Source organism: Brassica napus, unplaced genomic scaffold (assembly GCF_020379485.1).
Source record: "Brassica napus cultivar Da-Ae unplaced genomic scaffold, Da-Ae ScsIHWf_3070;HRSCAF=3881, whole genome shotgun sequence".
NCBI classification, from domain to species: Eukaryota; Viridiplantae; Streptophyta; class Magnoliopsida; order Brassicales; family Brassicaceae; genus Brassica; species Brassica napus.
In genome coordinates this window covers 46,096-62,563 of record NW_026016306.1, presented here as the reverse complement: position 1 = coordinate 62,563, position 16,468 = coordinate 46,096, and the positions used below count along the sequence as shown (strand labels likewise).

At 35.2% G+C, this 16,468-nt stretch overlaps 2 protein-coding genes and 1 long non-coding RNA gene across 5 annotated transcripts; 2 read left to right on the top strand and 1 right to left on the bottom strand.

Moving 5' to 3' along the window:
* Positions 1-1,411: 1,411 nt before the first annotated feature.
* LOC111200479 lies at positions 1,412-5,355 on the bottom strand. 2 transcript variants are annotated; one of them, XR_007335190.1, is made up of 4 exons: positions 5,009-5,355; positions 4,862-4,921; positions 4,648-4,749; positions 1,412-2,505 (listed from the first exon to the last, which is right to left on the bottom strand). It is a non-coding gene; the product is annotated as an uncharacterized LOC111200479 (long non-coding RNA). The 2 variants fall into 2 exon arrangements; XR_007335189.1 differs by having other exon boundaries at positions 1,412-2,513; positions 5,009-5,354.
* LOC106422803 lies at positions 2,437-4,500 on the top strand. The gene is made up of 9 exons (XM_048774304.1): positions 2,437-2,527; positions 2,617-2,741; positions 2,833-2,920; positions 3,027-3,162; positions 3,240-3,439; positions 3,534-3,657; positions 3,742-3,918; positions 4,004-4,057; positions 4,148-4,500. Exons 5-9 carry the CDS (start codon positions 3,258-3,260, stop codon positions 4,313-4,315), a joined length of 705 nt encoding a protein of 234 aa, XP_048630261.1. The 5' UTR covers positions 2,437-2,527; positions 2,617-2,741; positions 2,833-2,920; positions 3,027-3,162; positions 3,240-3,257; the 3' UTR covers positions 4,316-4,500.
* Positions 5,356-5,629: 274 nt separating the features above from the next.
* On the top strand, positions 5,630-16,091 carry LOC111213609. Of its 2 annotated transcripts, XM_048774303.1 has the most exons (4): positions 5,630-9,704; positions 9,798-12,342; positions 12,419-12,459; positions 12,558-16,091. In XM_048774303.1, exons 1-2 carry the CDS (start codon positions 9,118-9,120, stop codon positions 10,546-10,548), a joined length of 1,338 nt encoding a protein of 445 aa, XP_048630260.1. In that variant the 5' UTR covers positions 5,630-9,117; the 3' UTR covers positions 10,549-12,342; positions 12,419-12,459; positions 12,558-16,091. The 2 variants fall into 2 exon arrangements, with proteins under 2 accessions (XP_048630260.1, XP_048630259.1); XM_048774302.1 differs by having other exon boundaries at positions 5,630-12,342.
* Positions 16,092-16,468: the final 377 nt, after the last annotated feature.

Sequence of the window (16,468 nt, the reverse complement as noted above, 5' to 3'; positions counted from 1 at the left end):
ATGATTGATAGATGTCACAATCAAGATATTAGTCGTATCTAAAATATATATGTAATCATGTGAGTAAGTGTTCTAACTTCTACTCACTCTTCTATTTACGTCGACTAAAAATGTCTTTTTCTTTTGGGGTCAAATGTTACGACGATGAACATTAAATAGCGTATATGTTCTTATAGATTACGGTGGATTGGCCCAAGAATAAGGTTTGCGACGATGTGTTGTTACTTGTTAGTGTGAAATAAATGCACCACCCATATATTATGTCAAATAATTCTTTTAATGCAATAGATACTGTAGTATCCTTAGCATTGGTTCATATAATAGAATAACATACCTAACTTTGTCTACTTATATATATAGGGATACAACAACAACAACAACAAAAATGTTGCAATAAAATCTCTGTGTCTTTTTTTTTGTAAAACGGCTTAAACGAATTGAAAAATCTATAATAACGTGAACATATGCAAATGTTAGTCACATCCTCTATCTCTAAATTGTTTTGTTAATGTTTAGTTAGGTTAATGTTTTTGGGTTCCAAAATGCCAAAAGGTGTAACATCCACACCTGATCATACATCGTTTAGTACTGTGAATGATAGGGATTCGGGAGTTAGTTTACGTTGGGATCGGAGATAGTTAAGAGACTTAAAATGGGCCACTTATTTCAAGGGTTTAGTTGAATATCCCTTACTTATTAATGAAGAAACAATTTGAAAAAGAAACCTTGAAAAGGTAGAATATTTACAAGGATGCCATCCTGAGGTGGCAGTTCCACATTCTCTCTCAGCCAACATATTAAACTACCCAAGGTTCACTAGAGTATTTACAAAAAATGCCATTCCCATCCAAATATATCGTGGTCCTAAACTTCCCACATTACCTTATAATAAAATTTATAACCTACGGCACTCTCTTCTCACTAAGACATAAACAATAGAATTAATAATATCCCCTCTTCCCACATTACCTTATAAAAAAATTATTTGACTTGATTATTTCAATTCAAACCGTTAATTTCATGCCAACCAAGACATTAATACATATGTTCGTAGACAGAGAGTTTATTATATTTCATTTACCAAAACGTGAATTTCATGACAACCAAGAAATACATATGTTCGTAGCCAGAGAATTTCATGCCAACCAAGAATTATTATTATTTCAAACTCTCCTCACATAAGGGTCTTCGATGACACCACTTCCATGTGTATATGTGCTACTTTCATTTACTTAACAATTGTTTTTCAAAATTCGAGCTTTGAACTTAAATTATAATAAAATAGACATGATTTCTAAGGTGGCACAATTACTTCATAAACAATTCGATGAAGAAGAGACGGTTTAGATTGGTAGAATTTAAAACATAACCACTTATTGCAAAAACTATTCAATTTTTTCTGGTTTTCCAAATTTTATTGTGCAATGTATCTAGCCTAAAAACTTTGCTAAGTACGTCCGTTTAATATGTACGATGTGGACTTTTTTATTTTAGGTTAGTATCTATAAGTATTGCCTAAATTAGGTAAATAAAACCAATTGGAATCCCGTAGATATGGTAAATTATTATGATGATTCCGCAAGTTTATACCACATTTATAGAGAATATGTGAATCAGTGACCTTCTATGGTAAACATAGAATATATTATGCTCTGATTTCAAAGTGATTGACAATCTATTTCTATTCCATTTATTGCCTTAGAGTACGCATCAAGTCACGTTAATTCTGTGATTTCCTCTTATATAACAGTAAGGAGGATGTACGTCATTTCTACAATCAAATAAACATTTCTATAGAGCAAAACACAAAAAAAAAATGGCTGCGATGAACAACATTTCTGAGTTGAAACCTTTCAAGTCAATGTGGAAGGTTAAGGTTAAAATCATTCGGCTATGGAAGCAATATTCAGCTGCCGGGGGCGAGACTATTGAAATGGTTTTCGTGGATTCTAGAGTAAGTCCCTATACGGGTTTTACATTGCTAAAAACTTATGTTAATTGTTGTATAGATCTTGGTTTCTTACTATTCTATGTTCATTTTTAACTCTAGGGTGATAAGATTCATGGGACCGTGAAGAAGGATGAAGTGGGCCAGTTCGCCCATGTGCTGCACCAGGGACAAACGAAACTCCTAATTAATTTTACGGTCACCCATTCAAGTGGTTCTTATCGGACAACCAAACATCCATACAAGGTGGTTTTCCTTCCTACAACCCGTGTCAGGATATGTGAGGCGTTGCCTTACAACATGACTGGATTGGAGCCGGTTAATTACCGTGCTGTACTCAATGGGAAGCTCGATCCAGACTTCTTAGTTGGTAAGTGATGTTATGTACTATAATGATATTCAACAACTGTCTTCTTTGAAATCTTTTATAATTCTATTTAGTTACTAATCTATATATTTTTTTGAATCTGAAATTGTTCTAGATGTTGTCGGCCAAGTTGTTGAAGTGTCCCACATTGAAGTTGTGTCCGTCAATGGTAAGGACACCCAGAAGATCTCTGTGGAACTGCGTGATACTGAGTAAGTGAAGAAATATAATTTAACTTTATATTCTATATTATTCTGTGGCTTTATATCGATACCTTATATATTTATGGTATTGTGTGTAGGGATGAACGTCTCCCCCTGGTGTTATGGGGGAAGTTTGCAGAGGACATCAGTGATGCAGTTCAGTTGCGTTCTGAGAACACAGTTATTTGTGTTCTGAGGTTTGGCAAAATTAAAATTTGGAAAGGTAACTTTGTTATGTTCTGTGTGCTTACTAATGTGACATTGTTATATAGTATGGTTGTAATGTTCTAATAAGAAAAATAATCAAATTTCAGATGAGCGTAGTGTCTCCAATGCATACAACGTCTCAGATGTGACAGTAAACCCAGAGAACATCGCTGAGGTCCAAGCTTTCATACGTTTGTAAGTATATACCAAATGTTTTTATACTTAACCATTTCAAAGAACGTCAATGATGGGGTTTGTGTACATCAAATGTTCTTATCTGTAACCATTTCGTGAAATGCAGGCTACCAAAAGATGATTTGAAATTGTCTATTGTTGACTCTAAGCCGCTTGCGTTGGCGAATGCTGTGTCTGAAAAGGATGACTTTTTTGTGCACACACCTAGAAAGACTATTGCTGAGGTCCTTGAATCGAGACAGGTTGAGATTTCTAAAACAATTTGATTTTGTGTCTATAATGTTACCATATCGTCTCACGTTTGTGTAATGTGACTCAGGTGGAGAAGTGTATTGTAATGGCCACAATTGCGGGTATCGACTCTGACATGGGTTGGTACTACCTGAGTTGCAAGGTCTGTGCCAAGAAGGTAATTACAGTGCCTAGCGACAACTATGATGATGGAGATGAGCACGATGTTCTTGCATGCAATTACTATTGTCCCAAATGCAAGACTAACAGCCCCAAACTATTGCCAAGGTTTAATGTTTTAAAATTTTATGCAATTATAACTAATATCTTTGGGACCATCGAGAGCTCCAAATACTTATTCTAAAATACTATTTATCGTTAGGTACAAGTTGCATTTGGTTGTTCTTGACAATACCAAGGACTGCAAGTTTCTCCTCTTTGATAATCTGGCACTACAACTGCTGCGCCAACCATGTATTGAGCTCACTGGTCCTATTACTGATGAGGTAGAGATGTTCAATATTTTATGTTCTCTATAAATTATCGTAAATATGGCCTTTGGTAATGGTGTTTTTTTTCTACTATTTCAGATTCAGGATCCTGATGTGTTGCCTCCCATTCTCAACGATTTAAAGGGAAAAACTTTTCTTTTCAAGATTCAGATTGAAAAGGAGAATTTTGTTTACAAGCATGACACATTTAAGGTCCTCAAGATTATCACAAATCTTGGAATGATAAATGAGTTTGAAGCGGCCCAATCTCCTACGGTTAAACCTCAGTTTATACAGTAGAAATATAATTCTTTCTTTTTATTGATGCATAGTTTTTAACTATATTATGTGATATGTCTAGGGAAGTGAAAACATGCTATCTGGGACATTTTCAACTCAGTCTGATGCACCTGAGGTCCTATTATAGCTTTTTTGTGTTTGTGTACCGTGCATTTGGATTATGTATAAACTTGGGATCTCATTTTTTAATTTTTTTTAAATATAGGGGTCTTTGATGATCCAGGGTGGTTCATCTGGGTCAACTGATCTGACACCAGCAAAGCGCACCAGGACACCAATCATCAATTTGGAGGAGGCTTTTGATCAGAACTCGGTTACAAAAATGGCGTGTACCATAAAGGTCAAGAAAGAGAAGTTCGAAAAAAGTGGCTAGAGTGAGGATGGGGTTATTTGTGTGCTGGAGCAGAGGCTTTTGTTTCATTTATTTTGAGATTTTCGTTTTGCATTTTCAATTTTTGGATTTTAGTTCGATTTGAAGTTCTTTGAAGCTTCATATCATATGTTGTTCAAGTTTATTCAGAAAACTAATATGATGCCTCTGCTCTTTATGAGTTTCTATTTCTTATGCTTAATCAGTTTTTAAGTTGATTTGAGTCGCTTTTAAGCTATATTTTACACTATCATTAAGAGCAAGTTTGATTCAGACGAACTGACGAGATTTACCTTCCTAACGTTTCAATCTATAATATACTTTTTTGAACTAACCTTTGATCACCAGTTGAGCTGAATGGGAAATATCTTTCTTGCTTTCTCCATAATGTCATCCATTCTGATCGTCTGATTCTCCATGACAGAGATATTCTGATTCTGCGGTAACAGTACAAAACTTATCCATAGGTTTTAACAGTAAAAGAATAACTCCCGGTCTGCAAGTAGCTTGAAGTTATCTGAACAAAACAGTAGAATGGAAAGCACTTACATTTGTCGTTCAGAATGGGGAGAAAATGGTTGTAGAAACTCAGAACATATCTTCGTTACCCTACAATGTTTAGTAAGATCAGTATTAAAGGTATAGAGAAAACTAACACAATAGTCATTAAATTAAAAGGTTGAGATTTTAGTTTACCAAATTCTGTCCATGTCTGAATTTACAATTGAATCACTGTAAGATTCTCAGGTGATGGATCCAAGCTGCAATTGAGGACAGAGATATATTAGTGCATAAGGATTTAATAAAAAAAGAAGATCAATTGGATAACGCCGTTGAATTTTCTATGCTTATACTGATACAACCATAAACGAAACAGACACAAAATGAATTAATAGCTACTCCCTCAATAGAATCTTCAAATCGTTGATAGATTTTCATAAAATCGCAAAGGGATTTGGATTTCGGAATTGTGTTCTTCGAAAACATAAAATAATGTTTTCAAATTCGAGGAAGAAGAGTTAACAGAAGAAGCTATGATATACGAAAAGCTTCATGTATTATTGGTTATTTTAGATGTTTATTTTGTTAAAATGATACGACATATAATGGGCTTTATTATTAAGGGTGTTAAGGGCCATCGTTTATTTGAAACTCTATTGGGTATTTACCTTATGATTTAGGCTTATCAAATACCATATTTTGACGTATATGTGACGTAGGCTGTTTTTTGAGCCCATATTTGTGACGTAACGCTGTAGAAATTTGAGTTTATTAATACAGCTCAACAAAAAATCCCAGAGAATTTTTCTTTGAACAAGCAGAATTCTAGGACGTGTTAATCACCATATTACCATTGTTTACTATCAGAAGAATGTTCAATATGAAATGAAATCAGAGTGAAATATCAGCAGGAGTAAACAGCTCTTACTTTCCATATACTAAATAATCTAAGGTATTGTTTCCATATTTGTTGATTGAAAAATATTACGTCCGGTTGTGAAACACAAAATAAAAGAGCTAAAAAGCTTCAGCAATTAAACTAATATCTCAACACACCAAATTGCTGAAACATAGAACCAGAATCTAAGGTTGACATGAACAGAACCAGCAAGAAAAAAAAGAATGAAAATGGTGATGGCATTCCTCCTCCTAAGAGAAGAAAACAAGGTATTAATTCTTTGTCAAGGGGCTTCACCAAATTATGTGAATGGTTACAAGTTTCCCTCCGTATAACTGATAAAACGTTGTCTTTCTTTTTTCCTGCAAGTTAACCGCACAAATGAAGAACCAGATCTTAATGTGCTGCAAGACATAACAAATTCGAATGGGAATATAACAAAAGATGCAAGAATGCAAAGGCGTCTCAGACTAATTCAAAAACGTAAATTTGGTGATCGAAATATTCAAGAGGTTAATCAAACAGGGATCTCCATGATTCAATCGCAAAATGTCCACAAATTACCAAGTCAAGGCAGTCGAAATGAAACACAGAATCAGAATATCTCCGTCATGGAGAATCATCCCATTGAAACGCAATCTAACCAAACGGCAGGTAACAAAACTAATTCACTTACTGGATAAAAATGTTTAAAATAGGAGAAACTTACAGACTCACATATGTTACGTAGATTTAATGGCGTCGACGGTAGAGCAATCTGGTTATCCTTCTAAGAAGAGGGCATGTAGGGAGAAGAGCTCATCATTGATCAGAAAGCAAGAAAGTGTTAAAGGAAATACTAAGTTCTCAAATAGACATGGTGGACATACTATTCGGATGTCTCCCTCGGTTCAGAACATAACACAATCAACCCTATTTGATATTGGTAGCCTGATAAATCCTACACAGACACTGTGCAGTGAAGGTCCACATTCCTCAGGTACAACTAATCTTACAGATATACCTGGACCATCATCATCAGCTATAAGTGTAGACTCCGACTCCTCAGGTCTGTAATTAAATATGTTAATATTTTTAGTTTAAAAAATTGTTTGAAATACTATTTAGGCATTTAGTAAGACATTGGCATGGGTTTTCATAATTCTCCCGAAATTTTGGGTGCAGATAATGATGATGATTTATGGGAGTGTTCAAGTGGTGATGGTGTGGAGACTGGAACAGACTCAGATACATGCGATGATAACAGCTCAGAAATTCTAAAACGTCAGGCACAGACGAAATTTGAGCTTGTGTCTAAAGCTGAGAAGGCTCTAGCAGAAATGTTTGGTCGGTTACAAAATAAGAAGACAAAAGTTGCAGATTCTGCACCAACAGTTTCTACTCAAGAGAAAGGAGATAGAGGTACGAAAAATATGGTTGTTGACCGGACTAGGTTCTACGTTTTCTACGAATATGGCTTTGCAAAAAATAAGGCAAAGTTGAACAACTTATTATATCTAGATTTTGCAGATATGTCTACTCGGTTACAAAAGAAGAAGACAACAGTTACAGTATGTGCACCTACAGTGTCCACTAAAGAGAAAGGAGATAAAGGTACGTGCAATGTAGTTGTTGATCCGACCAGGTTCAAGCTTTTTTATTCTAGATAACAAAAATATGATGGTGATCTGACTACTAATTTTTAAACAATTTTGTATCTTACAACTTTACTAATCTTGCTGTTAACTGTAATTGTTGTAGATTACAAAGATGATGGTGATCTGACTAATAAATGTCCAAAGTGTGGGGCTCTTTTCTGGTACAATGAACGTGTAAGCAAGAGTAGGAATGCCAGAATACCTGTATACACTATGTGTTGTATGCGAGGCAAAATTCAGCTTCCAGTGCTACAACCACCACCAGAATTTCTACAGGGTCTGCTTACAAATGATGATCCTATCAGTAAGCATTACCAGGACAATATCAGGGCTCTAAATATGATGTTTTCTTTTACATCTCTGGGAGGAAAAATTGATAACTCAGTCAATATGGGTAAAGGTCCTAAGGTTTTCAAACTTCATGGAGAGAATTTTCACTTGATTGGTAGTGTGAAACCTAAACCTACCGAACCGGCGAAGTTCTCACAGTTATATATTCATGATACAGAAAATGAGGTTCGAAATAGGATATCAGCTTTGAGGTATGTAAGATACACGTTCCCGTCACTCTTTTATACTTTCGTAATTAGAGTGTGGTTGGCATGTTATAATTACTAATGTAATATGTAATTTTTCCATTTCAAACCAGTGGGAATTCGGAACGAAGCAAGATAAGAGAAGATCTGGTTGAGGCGATAATGAACATGCTAAGGGCCTCTAATGTTCATGTGAAGACTTTCAGAAATGCAAAGGACAGATTTAATAATGAAGACGAACGGGAAGAGTTATCTCTGGTTTTGATTCACAGTCGACTAAAGGATGGTCGTGTTTACAATTTGCCCACTTCTTCTGAAGTAGCTGCATTAGTGGTTGGAGATTTTCAGGAAAATATGGACAAGCGTGATATTATTTTGGAGAAAAATTCTGGTAAGCTGAAAAGGATCAATGAATTGCATCCTTGCTATCTTCCACTTCAGTATCCACTCATTTTTCCATATGGAGAAGATGGCTTTCGCTTAGGTATCCAACATGGTTTCACGGGATTAAAAAAAAATAGAAAACCCAACATAAGTATGAGGGAGTTCTTTGCATATCGGATTATGGTTCGTGAGGTTGGTTCGCAGGTCCTTCTACTATCACGCCGTTTACTTCAACAGTTTCTGGTGGATGCCTATACTATGATCGAGAGCCATCGTCTTCGATATATTCGGAAAAACCAGTCAAATCTCCGGACACTGAAATTTAGCAAGTTTGTTGCTGCTGCAAATGATGGCAATTCTAGCGTGGCTATAGAAGGTAACCGCATCATCATTCCATCATCATTCACAGGTGGTCCAAGGTATATGCATCAAATGTATTTGGATGCCATGTCTATATGCAAATACTTTGGATTTCCAGATCTTTTTATAACCTTCACATGTAACCCTAAGTGGCCCGAGCTAACAAGGTATTTTAAGAAGTACAACCTCAAGTCTGAGGATCGACCAGATTTGTGTTGTAGACTTTTTAAAATTAAGCTTGACAGCATGATGGATGATCTTACAAAAAAGCAGCTTCTTGGAAAGACAGTCTCTGGTATGTCATTAATTAAATTTAATATTTTTTTCATTTCGAATATTTATGCACAGTTTTCTAAAGTACTTGCTGATTAAGGTTAAGTCCTATTTATGTACTTTTATTGTTCCTAACTTGATTAATATTTTCTGGCAGCTATCTATACAATAGAGTTTCAGAAAAGAGGACTCCCACATGCTCATATTCTATTGTTCATGGACTCTAAGCACAAACTTCCAAATGCTGAAGATATTGATCGCATCATAGCAGCTGAAATCCCTGATAAAGCCGAAGAACCAAGATTATATGACATTGTCAAGGACATGATGATTCATGGTCCATGTGGGAAGGTTAATAGAGATTCTCCATGTATGCAAGATGGGAAGTGTAGCAAATTTTTTCCTCGAAAACATGTTGAGAAGACAACTGTGGATGAACAAGGGTATCCTGTTTATAGGAGACGAGAAAATGGGTGCTCTGTTGAGAAGAAAGGAATTCCATGTGATAATCGGTTTGTGGTTCCCTACAACAAGGAGCTATTGCTTGCGTATAATGCTCATATTAATGTGGAATGGTGTAATCAGTCGCGGTCTATTAAGTACTTATTTAAGTACATTAACAAAGGCCAAGACCGTGTTACAGGAACGGTTACTCAGAAGTGTAATGTCGAGGCTACTTTGGCAGGAACATCAACTAACACGGCAGATGTAGTAGGTGATACCAGAGCCACAGAAGCTGATAGGACAGCTGCAGATGGAGGGGAACCAACTATTGACGAAATTAAAAACTATTTCGATGCAAGGTATATATTGTTTATGTTCTATGTGACTTCTATATTGTTTTATATAAAATTTTCTTTAATTGAAGTCAATTCCATTTGTTTATTTATAAATAGATATCTATCTGCTTGCGAATCGTCATGGAGGATTCTAGCATTCCCAACGCAATACCGTTCTACACCTGTGGAGAAGCTTACGTTTCATCTTGAGGGAGAGCAACCAGTAGTCTACAAACATGGTGATACTGTCGAAAGTGTATTGGCTCGAGTGCAGCTTACAAAGACTATGTTTTTAGCTTGGTTTGATTGTTGTGAACTATACCCTGAAGCTAGAGAAATTACATATGTGGAAATGCCTACCCGATTTGTCTATGATGCTAAGCAAAAGGTTTGGAATCCAAGAAAGAAAGGTTTTGCTATTGGAAGGTTAACACCCGTTTCTCCAGGTTCTGGCCCACGTTATTTTCTGAGGGTTCTTCTTAACAAGGTAAAGGGTCCAAGGTGCTACAATGATATCAAGACGGTTAAAGGGATAATCCTACCCAGTTATGAGGATGCCTGTTACGAGCTTGGTTTGCTGGATGACGACAAAGAGTATATTGAAGGATTAAAAGAATGCAGTTTTTGGGCTTCCAGCGGGTACGTGCGCCACTTATTTGCAAAGATGTTGTTATCTGGGTCTCTATCTATGCCGAAATTAGTATGGGAATCATGCACTGATATATTATCAGAAGATGTCCTATACATTGAGAGGAAGAAGCGTAAAAATCCTGGTGAGCTCAAGAAGTATATTTTTTTAAATATAGATGAGCATTTATTCTGTCTTCTAACAAACTATTTTTTATTGGCATATCAGGACTCATTTTGAGTGAGGAAGAAGTGCTGAATGAAACGTTAGTATTGATTGAAAAAATACTGCGTTCAAAAAATAGTTCACTGGCTAAGTGGGAGACAATGCCAAAACCTGTTTTTATTGATCATTCTGTTTATGACAACAATCTATTACAAGAGGAGCTAAACTACGCAAGAGAAGAATTGCGAGGGCAACATGACGAGTGGATTACACAGTTGACTGATGAGCAAAGGTCTGTTTATGATGCAATTCTAGGATCGGTTATGAGTGGTAAAGGTGGAGTCTTTTTTGTCTATGGGTTTGGAGGAACGGGAAAAACATTTTTATGGAATATTCTTTCAGCTGCAATAAGGTCAAAGGGTGATGTTGTTCTTAATGTTGCATCTAGCGGTATTGCTTCTTTATTGCTTCCAGGTGGGAGGACCGCTCATTCAAGGTTTGGTATTCCTATAAGTCCAGATGAGTTCTCCACTTGCAATATAGAACCTGGAAGCAATCAGGCCGAATTGGTTGCGAAGGCTTCAATGATTATTTGGGACGAAGCCCCTATGATGAGCAAACATTGCTTTGAGGCGTTGGATCGTACTTTATGTGACATTATGAAGACTACTGATGGAAGGCCATTTGGTGGCAAAGTAGTTGTTTTTGGTGGTGATTTCCGGCAAATACTACCAGTAATTCCAAGGGGAAACCGAGCTGATATTGTCATGGCGGCGCTAAACTCTTCTTATCTATGGAAGCATTGCAAAGTGTTACAGCTGACAAAGAATATGAGGCTCTTTTCAGAAACAGATCCTCGAGAAGCTGAGGAGATTAAAAAATTTTCCGACTGGATTTTGGATGTAGGTGACGGAAAGATTAACGAGCCAAACAGTGGAGAAACTATGATTGATATTCCTAAAGATCTGCTGGTTATGAAGTGCACTGATCCTATTGAAGCTATCGTCTCTGAAGTATATGGCAACACTTTCAAAGATTCGAAGGATCCATTATTTTTCCAGGAAAGAGCAATATTGTGTCCTACGAACGAAGATGTTGATGTTATTAACAACTATATGCTTGATCGTCTAGCAGGTAATTTTTTAGACGTTGCACACTATTAAACGTTAGCTATCAGTTTTGTTGCTACTATGTTCTTTTATACTGTGTATCATAGGATTCTTACGACACATTTTTCTTTATTAGGTGAGGAGAGGACTTATTTGAGTTCAGATAGTATTGATCCAGCTGATTTAAAATCCAAAGATGACTCTGTTTTTTCTCCAGAGTTTTTGAATAGTATCAAAACATCAGGATTACCTAATCATGCTCTAAGGCTTAGGATTGGTACACCAGTTATGCTGATTAGAAATTTGGATCCCACAGAAGGACAATGTAATGGGACAAGGTTGCAGATTACTGGGCTGGCTAAACATATTCTTCAAGCGAAAATCATCACTGGAACTCGAGTTGGTGAGACGGTTTTTTACACCGAGTCTTGATAGAGCCCTCAGATTCAAAGCTTCCTTTCAAAATGAGACGTAGGCAATTTCCCCTGAAAGTGGCCTTTGCTATGACCATCAACAAGAGCCAGGGTCAAACACTATCTAATGTGGGTTTGTTTCTACCAAGACCTGTTTTTTCACATGGGCAATTGTATGTGGCTGTGTCAAGGGTAAAGTCAAGGAAGGGATTGAAAATTCTGATTACTGATAAAGACCAAAAACCTCAAGATTCAACCCTCAATGTTGTATTCAAGGAAGTTTTCCAGAATCTGTTTGAAAACTGCAATGCAAAATAGTTTTCGTGGAACTAAGCTAATGCTTCCAGGTCTGTTGTTTCATCTTTTTATTTGCTATATTCTTAATGTTTTTTTAATATCACTTTCTCTAAAAACGTGACACAGGTTTTGAAGCAGAGAGTCATGAAATCAATACGTACTAGAATGTAAGCCTTCCCTCGAAACAGTACAGATGAACCTTAATTCGCTATGTTTATATGTATATTAATTGCCCTTAGTTTGCTTGATTTCTATTTTCTGAAAGGAAATGGCGAGAACGAGCATGCAGCAATACTTTTCAGAGAAGAGAAAATAAGTTTTATTGTTTCACATAGCCTACCAGAAAACCTAATCAAGACAATATTGTTTCACTATCAACATGGTTCCATATTTGGATTTTAAACTCACCAGTCGTACTATAGTAGTTTTATCATATTTTCATTCTGCATCTACAATTGAAAATTTGGAAAACTTACATGTTTGGCTTATTTGACACCCTTGGAATTGTAGACGTTTCACGGTTCTTCTTTTAAATTTGTTCCATTATCTTTTCATTCCTGTATAAGAAAATATAATGCATAGATAAGTTGGTATTTAATAGATTTTATAACAGTGATGACAATAAAATACAAGTTTACATTACATATAATATGTAAGTGCACTATATTTAAATTCAAATAGTTTTCTCACTTTTATTTACAGAGGAAATTATTGTTACAAATTTTGTGAACCCTAATGAAACTACATTATCACGACCAGAGTGTTTTTAGCATTTTTCATTGAAAAATTTTCGACATCTCCTATATATATAGTCTGGTCTATCGGCATGCATGCAGCATAAAAAGTTATGTTTACTATATATACAGTATGATAATTTTCAACATACATGTTTTAAATTATTTTATTGACATTGATTGCTTGGTGAGCAAGCCTTCGGCGCTTTTTGTGGAGGACATGTATCCTTTTAGCCCTCTATATATAAAACCAGGGTTTTATTTTTAAATATTGGGAAATACTGTCAGAAAAAAAAACATAAGCTGTTAGAGTTGACTACTTCATAATACATAATATAAATATAAATATAAATATAAATATAAATATATGTGAAGTGTATAATGTCTTAATGTAATTAAACCATCTGATGAGTTAGATACTTATCATATAAGCGAATTCAGCAAGATCTCCCTGTAGTAGAAGCATTTTTTTATCACAAGGCCGATCATTTTGCATGATTTACAATAGTCAATAGCAAAAATATATTCTTATTTAAATTCCGATATTAAATTGATGCCAAAAGTAAATGTAAATTCGATCATATCGCTTTGATTGTCAATTTGTACGATAAAAAAGGCATTGACATATTATGTTATGAACCATTTTAAAGACGAATATTTTCAATCAATGTCATTAAACGGAATTACTAAAAATAGCTTCACCAAGATGCTGTGTACTTTAAAATATATATATATATATATATATATATATATGTCACCTATTCAGACTAACTAACTCATTATACTAGAAAAAAATACCTGATCTCCATTCTAATCTATTGTATCTAGCGGAGATGATGTCTGTCCAAACTTTGCTGGGTGACTTGAATCTTGACATCCGTGAGCCTGCAGTTTGTGTAACCCTCATAAGCAAATGGGTCACAATTACTGGTACAATGTTAAAGAAATCAGCCATGGTTTTGGTTGATCAGAAAGTAAGGGACGTTGTACTGATTTTTCTCTCATAATAACTATAATATTTAGCTGAATATATTTTTATTAAAAAGATTCTTTGTTTGATTTATTATTTTCTATTATCTTTTAACAGGGAACTACAATAGAAGGAACTCTATATGAAGAGTTGGAAGCTTCAAATCAAATCACCATGGATGAAGGTGATTGGTTTGAAATTCGAAATTTCAAATTGATCCATGCTTCCGGTTTGATACGGTTGAGCACGAACCGATATCATATTGAAATGACAAATTCGTCGGTTATTTCAAAAATTCAACCAAAGATGTTTGGGAACTACTATTGTTTTGCCCACTTTCTCAACGTCTTACGTGGTCTCTCCCACCCAATGTACTCTATAGGTATACATGTGTTATTTTATATAATTTAAGATAGTTATTTTTAACATATAAGGTTTTGATACTTACAATGGTTAAAAAACCAATGTTACCGTGTTAATGTTTTAGATCTTTATGGAGCTTTGGTCGGGGTAGGGGAACTCCAGGCATATGAAGATGACATTTATGGTGGAATAAGCCATAAAATTAATTTCTCTTTGATCAATATCGGGTGTGTACTTTCTCTATATTTATGTAAATATTTCATTTATTAAAGCAATTAGAGCAATATATTGCTTTGTGTTCAGACTATATATTTTTGTCGACATACAGGTTTGATGAAATAAAGTGTGTTGCATATGGAGATATGGCTATCGAGTTTTATCATTTATGGAACTCCACTGTTTCGTCTGTAGTTCTATGTGTCTTGAACTTCTGGCAGATTGAACGGGCTGAAGGTAAATAATAAAATAGATTTTCAAGGATTAAGTTTGTTCCAAAACAATTACTGTTAGAGTGGCTAATAAAGGGATTTTATATATAGGTAGGTTCAAGCATATGAGAAACATTGAGGGGTTCTCAAAAATTTTGATTGAACCTGAAATTACAGAGATTCAAGCATTCCGAATGAGGTACTAACATCCACCATTCTTTTACACAATGGAAAATGTGATCGTGTATACAATGTATAGACTTATTATGCATACCGGACGTTTTATATGTTACATTCAGGATTCCACCAACCCCATATTGAAGTCATAGCAGGTGATTTGAAGAAAGATTTCAGCTTCAGTGAAACGAGGCACCTTGAAGTTTTTTTTTGGCAATAATTTGTTTCAGTTTTGTTTATGATGCTTTTTGCAATGTTTTCATTCCATATTATTTAATATACTTCATTTGGCTTTTATATTATGAGTTACTGGGAAGACGGACCTAAATACATTTTGGAAAAATCCAGTGTCCAACACAATAAATTACAAAGTACGAATTTTGGAACTAACCTGAACATTTGAGTTTAGTTGGAGATAGAGAGATTATCGAGGTCAAATATTATAACACCGATCTGTGACGCAGACTTGCGCGGAGAAGCTAATTAGCTATTCATCGTCTCGGGGATGTCGAAGACGGTTACCGGCGCAGAATGATTAACATCAAGGAGAACGGAGCAGACTTCGAAGAAAACAATTTCATATACATGAACCGTTTGTCTAAGTTTGGCTACACAAATTCTTTGATCGTCAATTAGAAATCAAACATGGTGAACCCTAACCCCCTTTTCTGTTTTTTTCGATGGCAAGAGAAAAGAGTTCTAATGTTATCGGTTTGTTAAAATGAAGAAATTAGGTAGTGTTTCAACAAAAAAAAGTAATTAGATTAAAATTAATAATTAATAATGGTCCATTAGCATATATGATTTAGATAAGCCCATCAATATAAGAATTAAAATGTTTCAAAAAAATCCAAAAGAAGCCCATCGACAATGGAGTAATACTATTCTACCAAATATTTATGATCCGATCGGACACTCTCACTCTGCGCTGTAAGGTCCACATCATTTATATAAATACAATACACTTATTATTTCTTTACTATATTTTTGGTTTTGTCGTATATCTTATGCATTCTAAGCAAAATTCTTAAAATATTTAAAAAAACCTATGGAAAATAGCAATATTATCCAATATATATGTAATATTATAAAATTTAAAAATTAAAACTCATCCCGCGCAGGGCGCGGGTCTCATCCTAGTTTATTCCTATTAAGTCTCCATCTTTGGGCAATGAAGACTTTGAAGGATCGTGGTTTCGACTCGATGCATTTTGAAACGGATTACCTACAACTTCTGAAGCTGATAAGATGTGAGGACGAATGGCCATCCATGGGGACTGAGATAGAAGATATTTGGTTACAATCTAAACTTTTTACTAGTTTCTCTATTTTGTATCTACCGCGTGGTAAGAACACCTGAGCGGACTGTTTTGCTAAAGCAGCCCGTAATCGAACTGATGTTTTTGTTTACGTTAGTACCGAAACTCCTGTTTGGCTAGCTCAAGTAGCAAGGCCTTTGGTGTGATTGAATAATAAAATTTCTTTGATGTCAAAAAAAAAAAAG

Bases quoted from the DNA above. Each gene is read 5' to 3' on its own strand.
- LOC106422803 (XM_048774304.1), top strand. From the start codon at position 3,258: ATGGCCACAATTGCGGGTATCGACTCTGACATGGGTTGGTACTACCTG. The intron at 3,440-3,533 runs GTTTAATGTTTT...ATTTATCGTTAG, and splicing joins AGCCCCAAACTATTGCCAAG to GTACAAGTTGCATTTGGTTG. The intron at 4,058-4,147 runs GTCCTATTATAG...TTTTAAATATAG, and splicing joins CTCAGTCTGATGCACCTGAG to GGGTCTTTGATGATCCAGGG.
- LOC111213609 (XM_048774302.1), top strand. From the start codon at position 9,118: ATGGACTCTAAGCACAAACTTCCAAATGCTGAAGATATTGATCGCATC.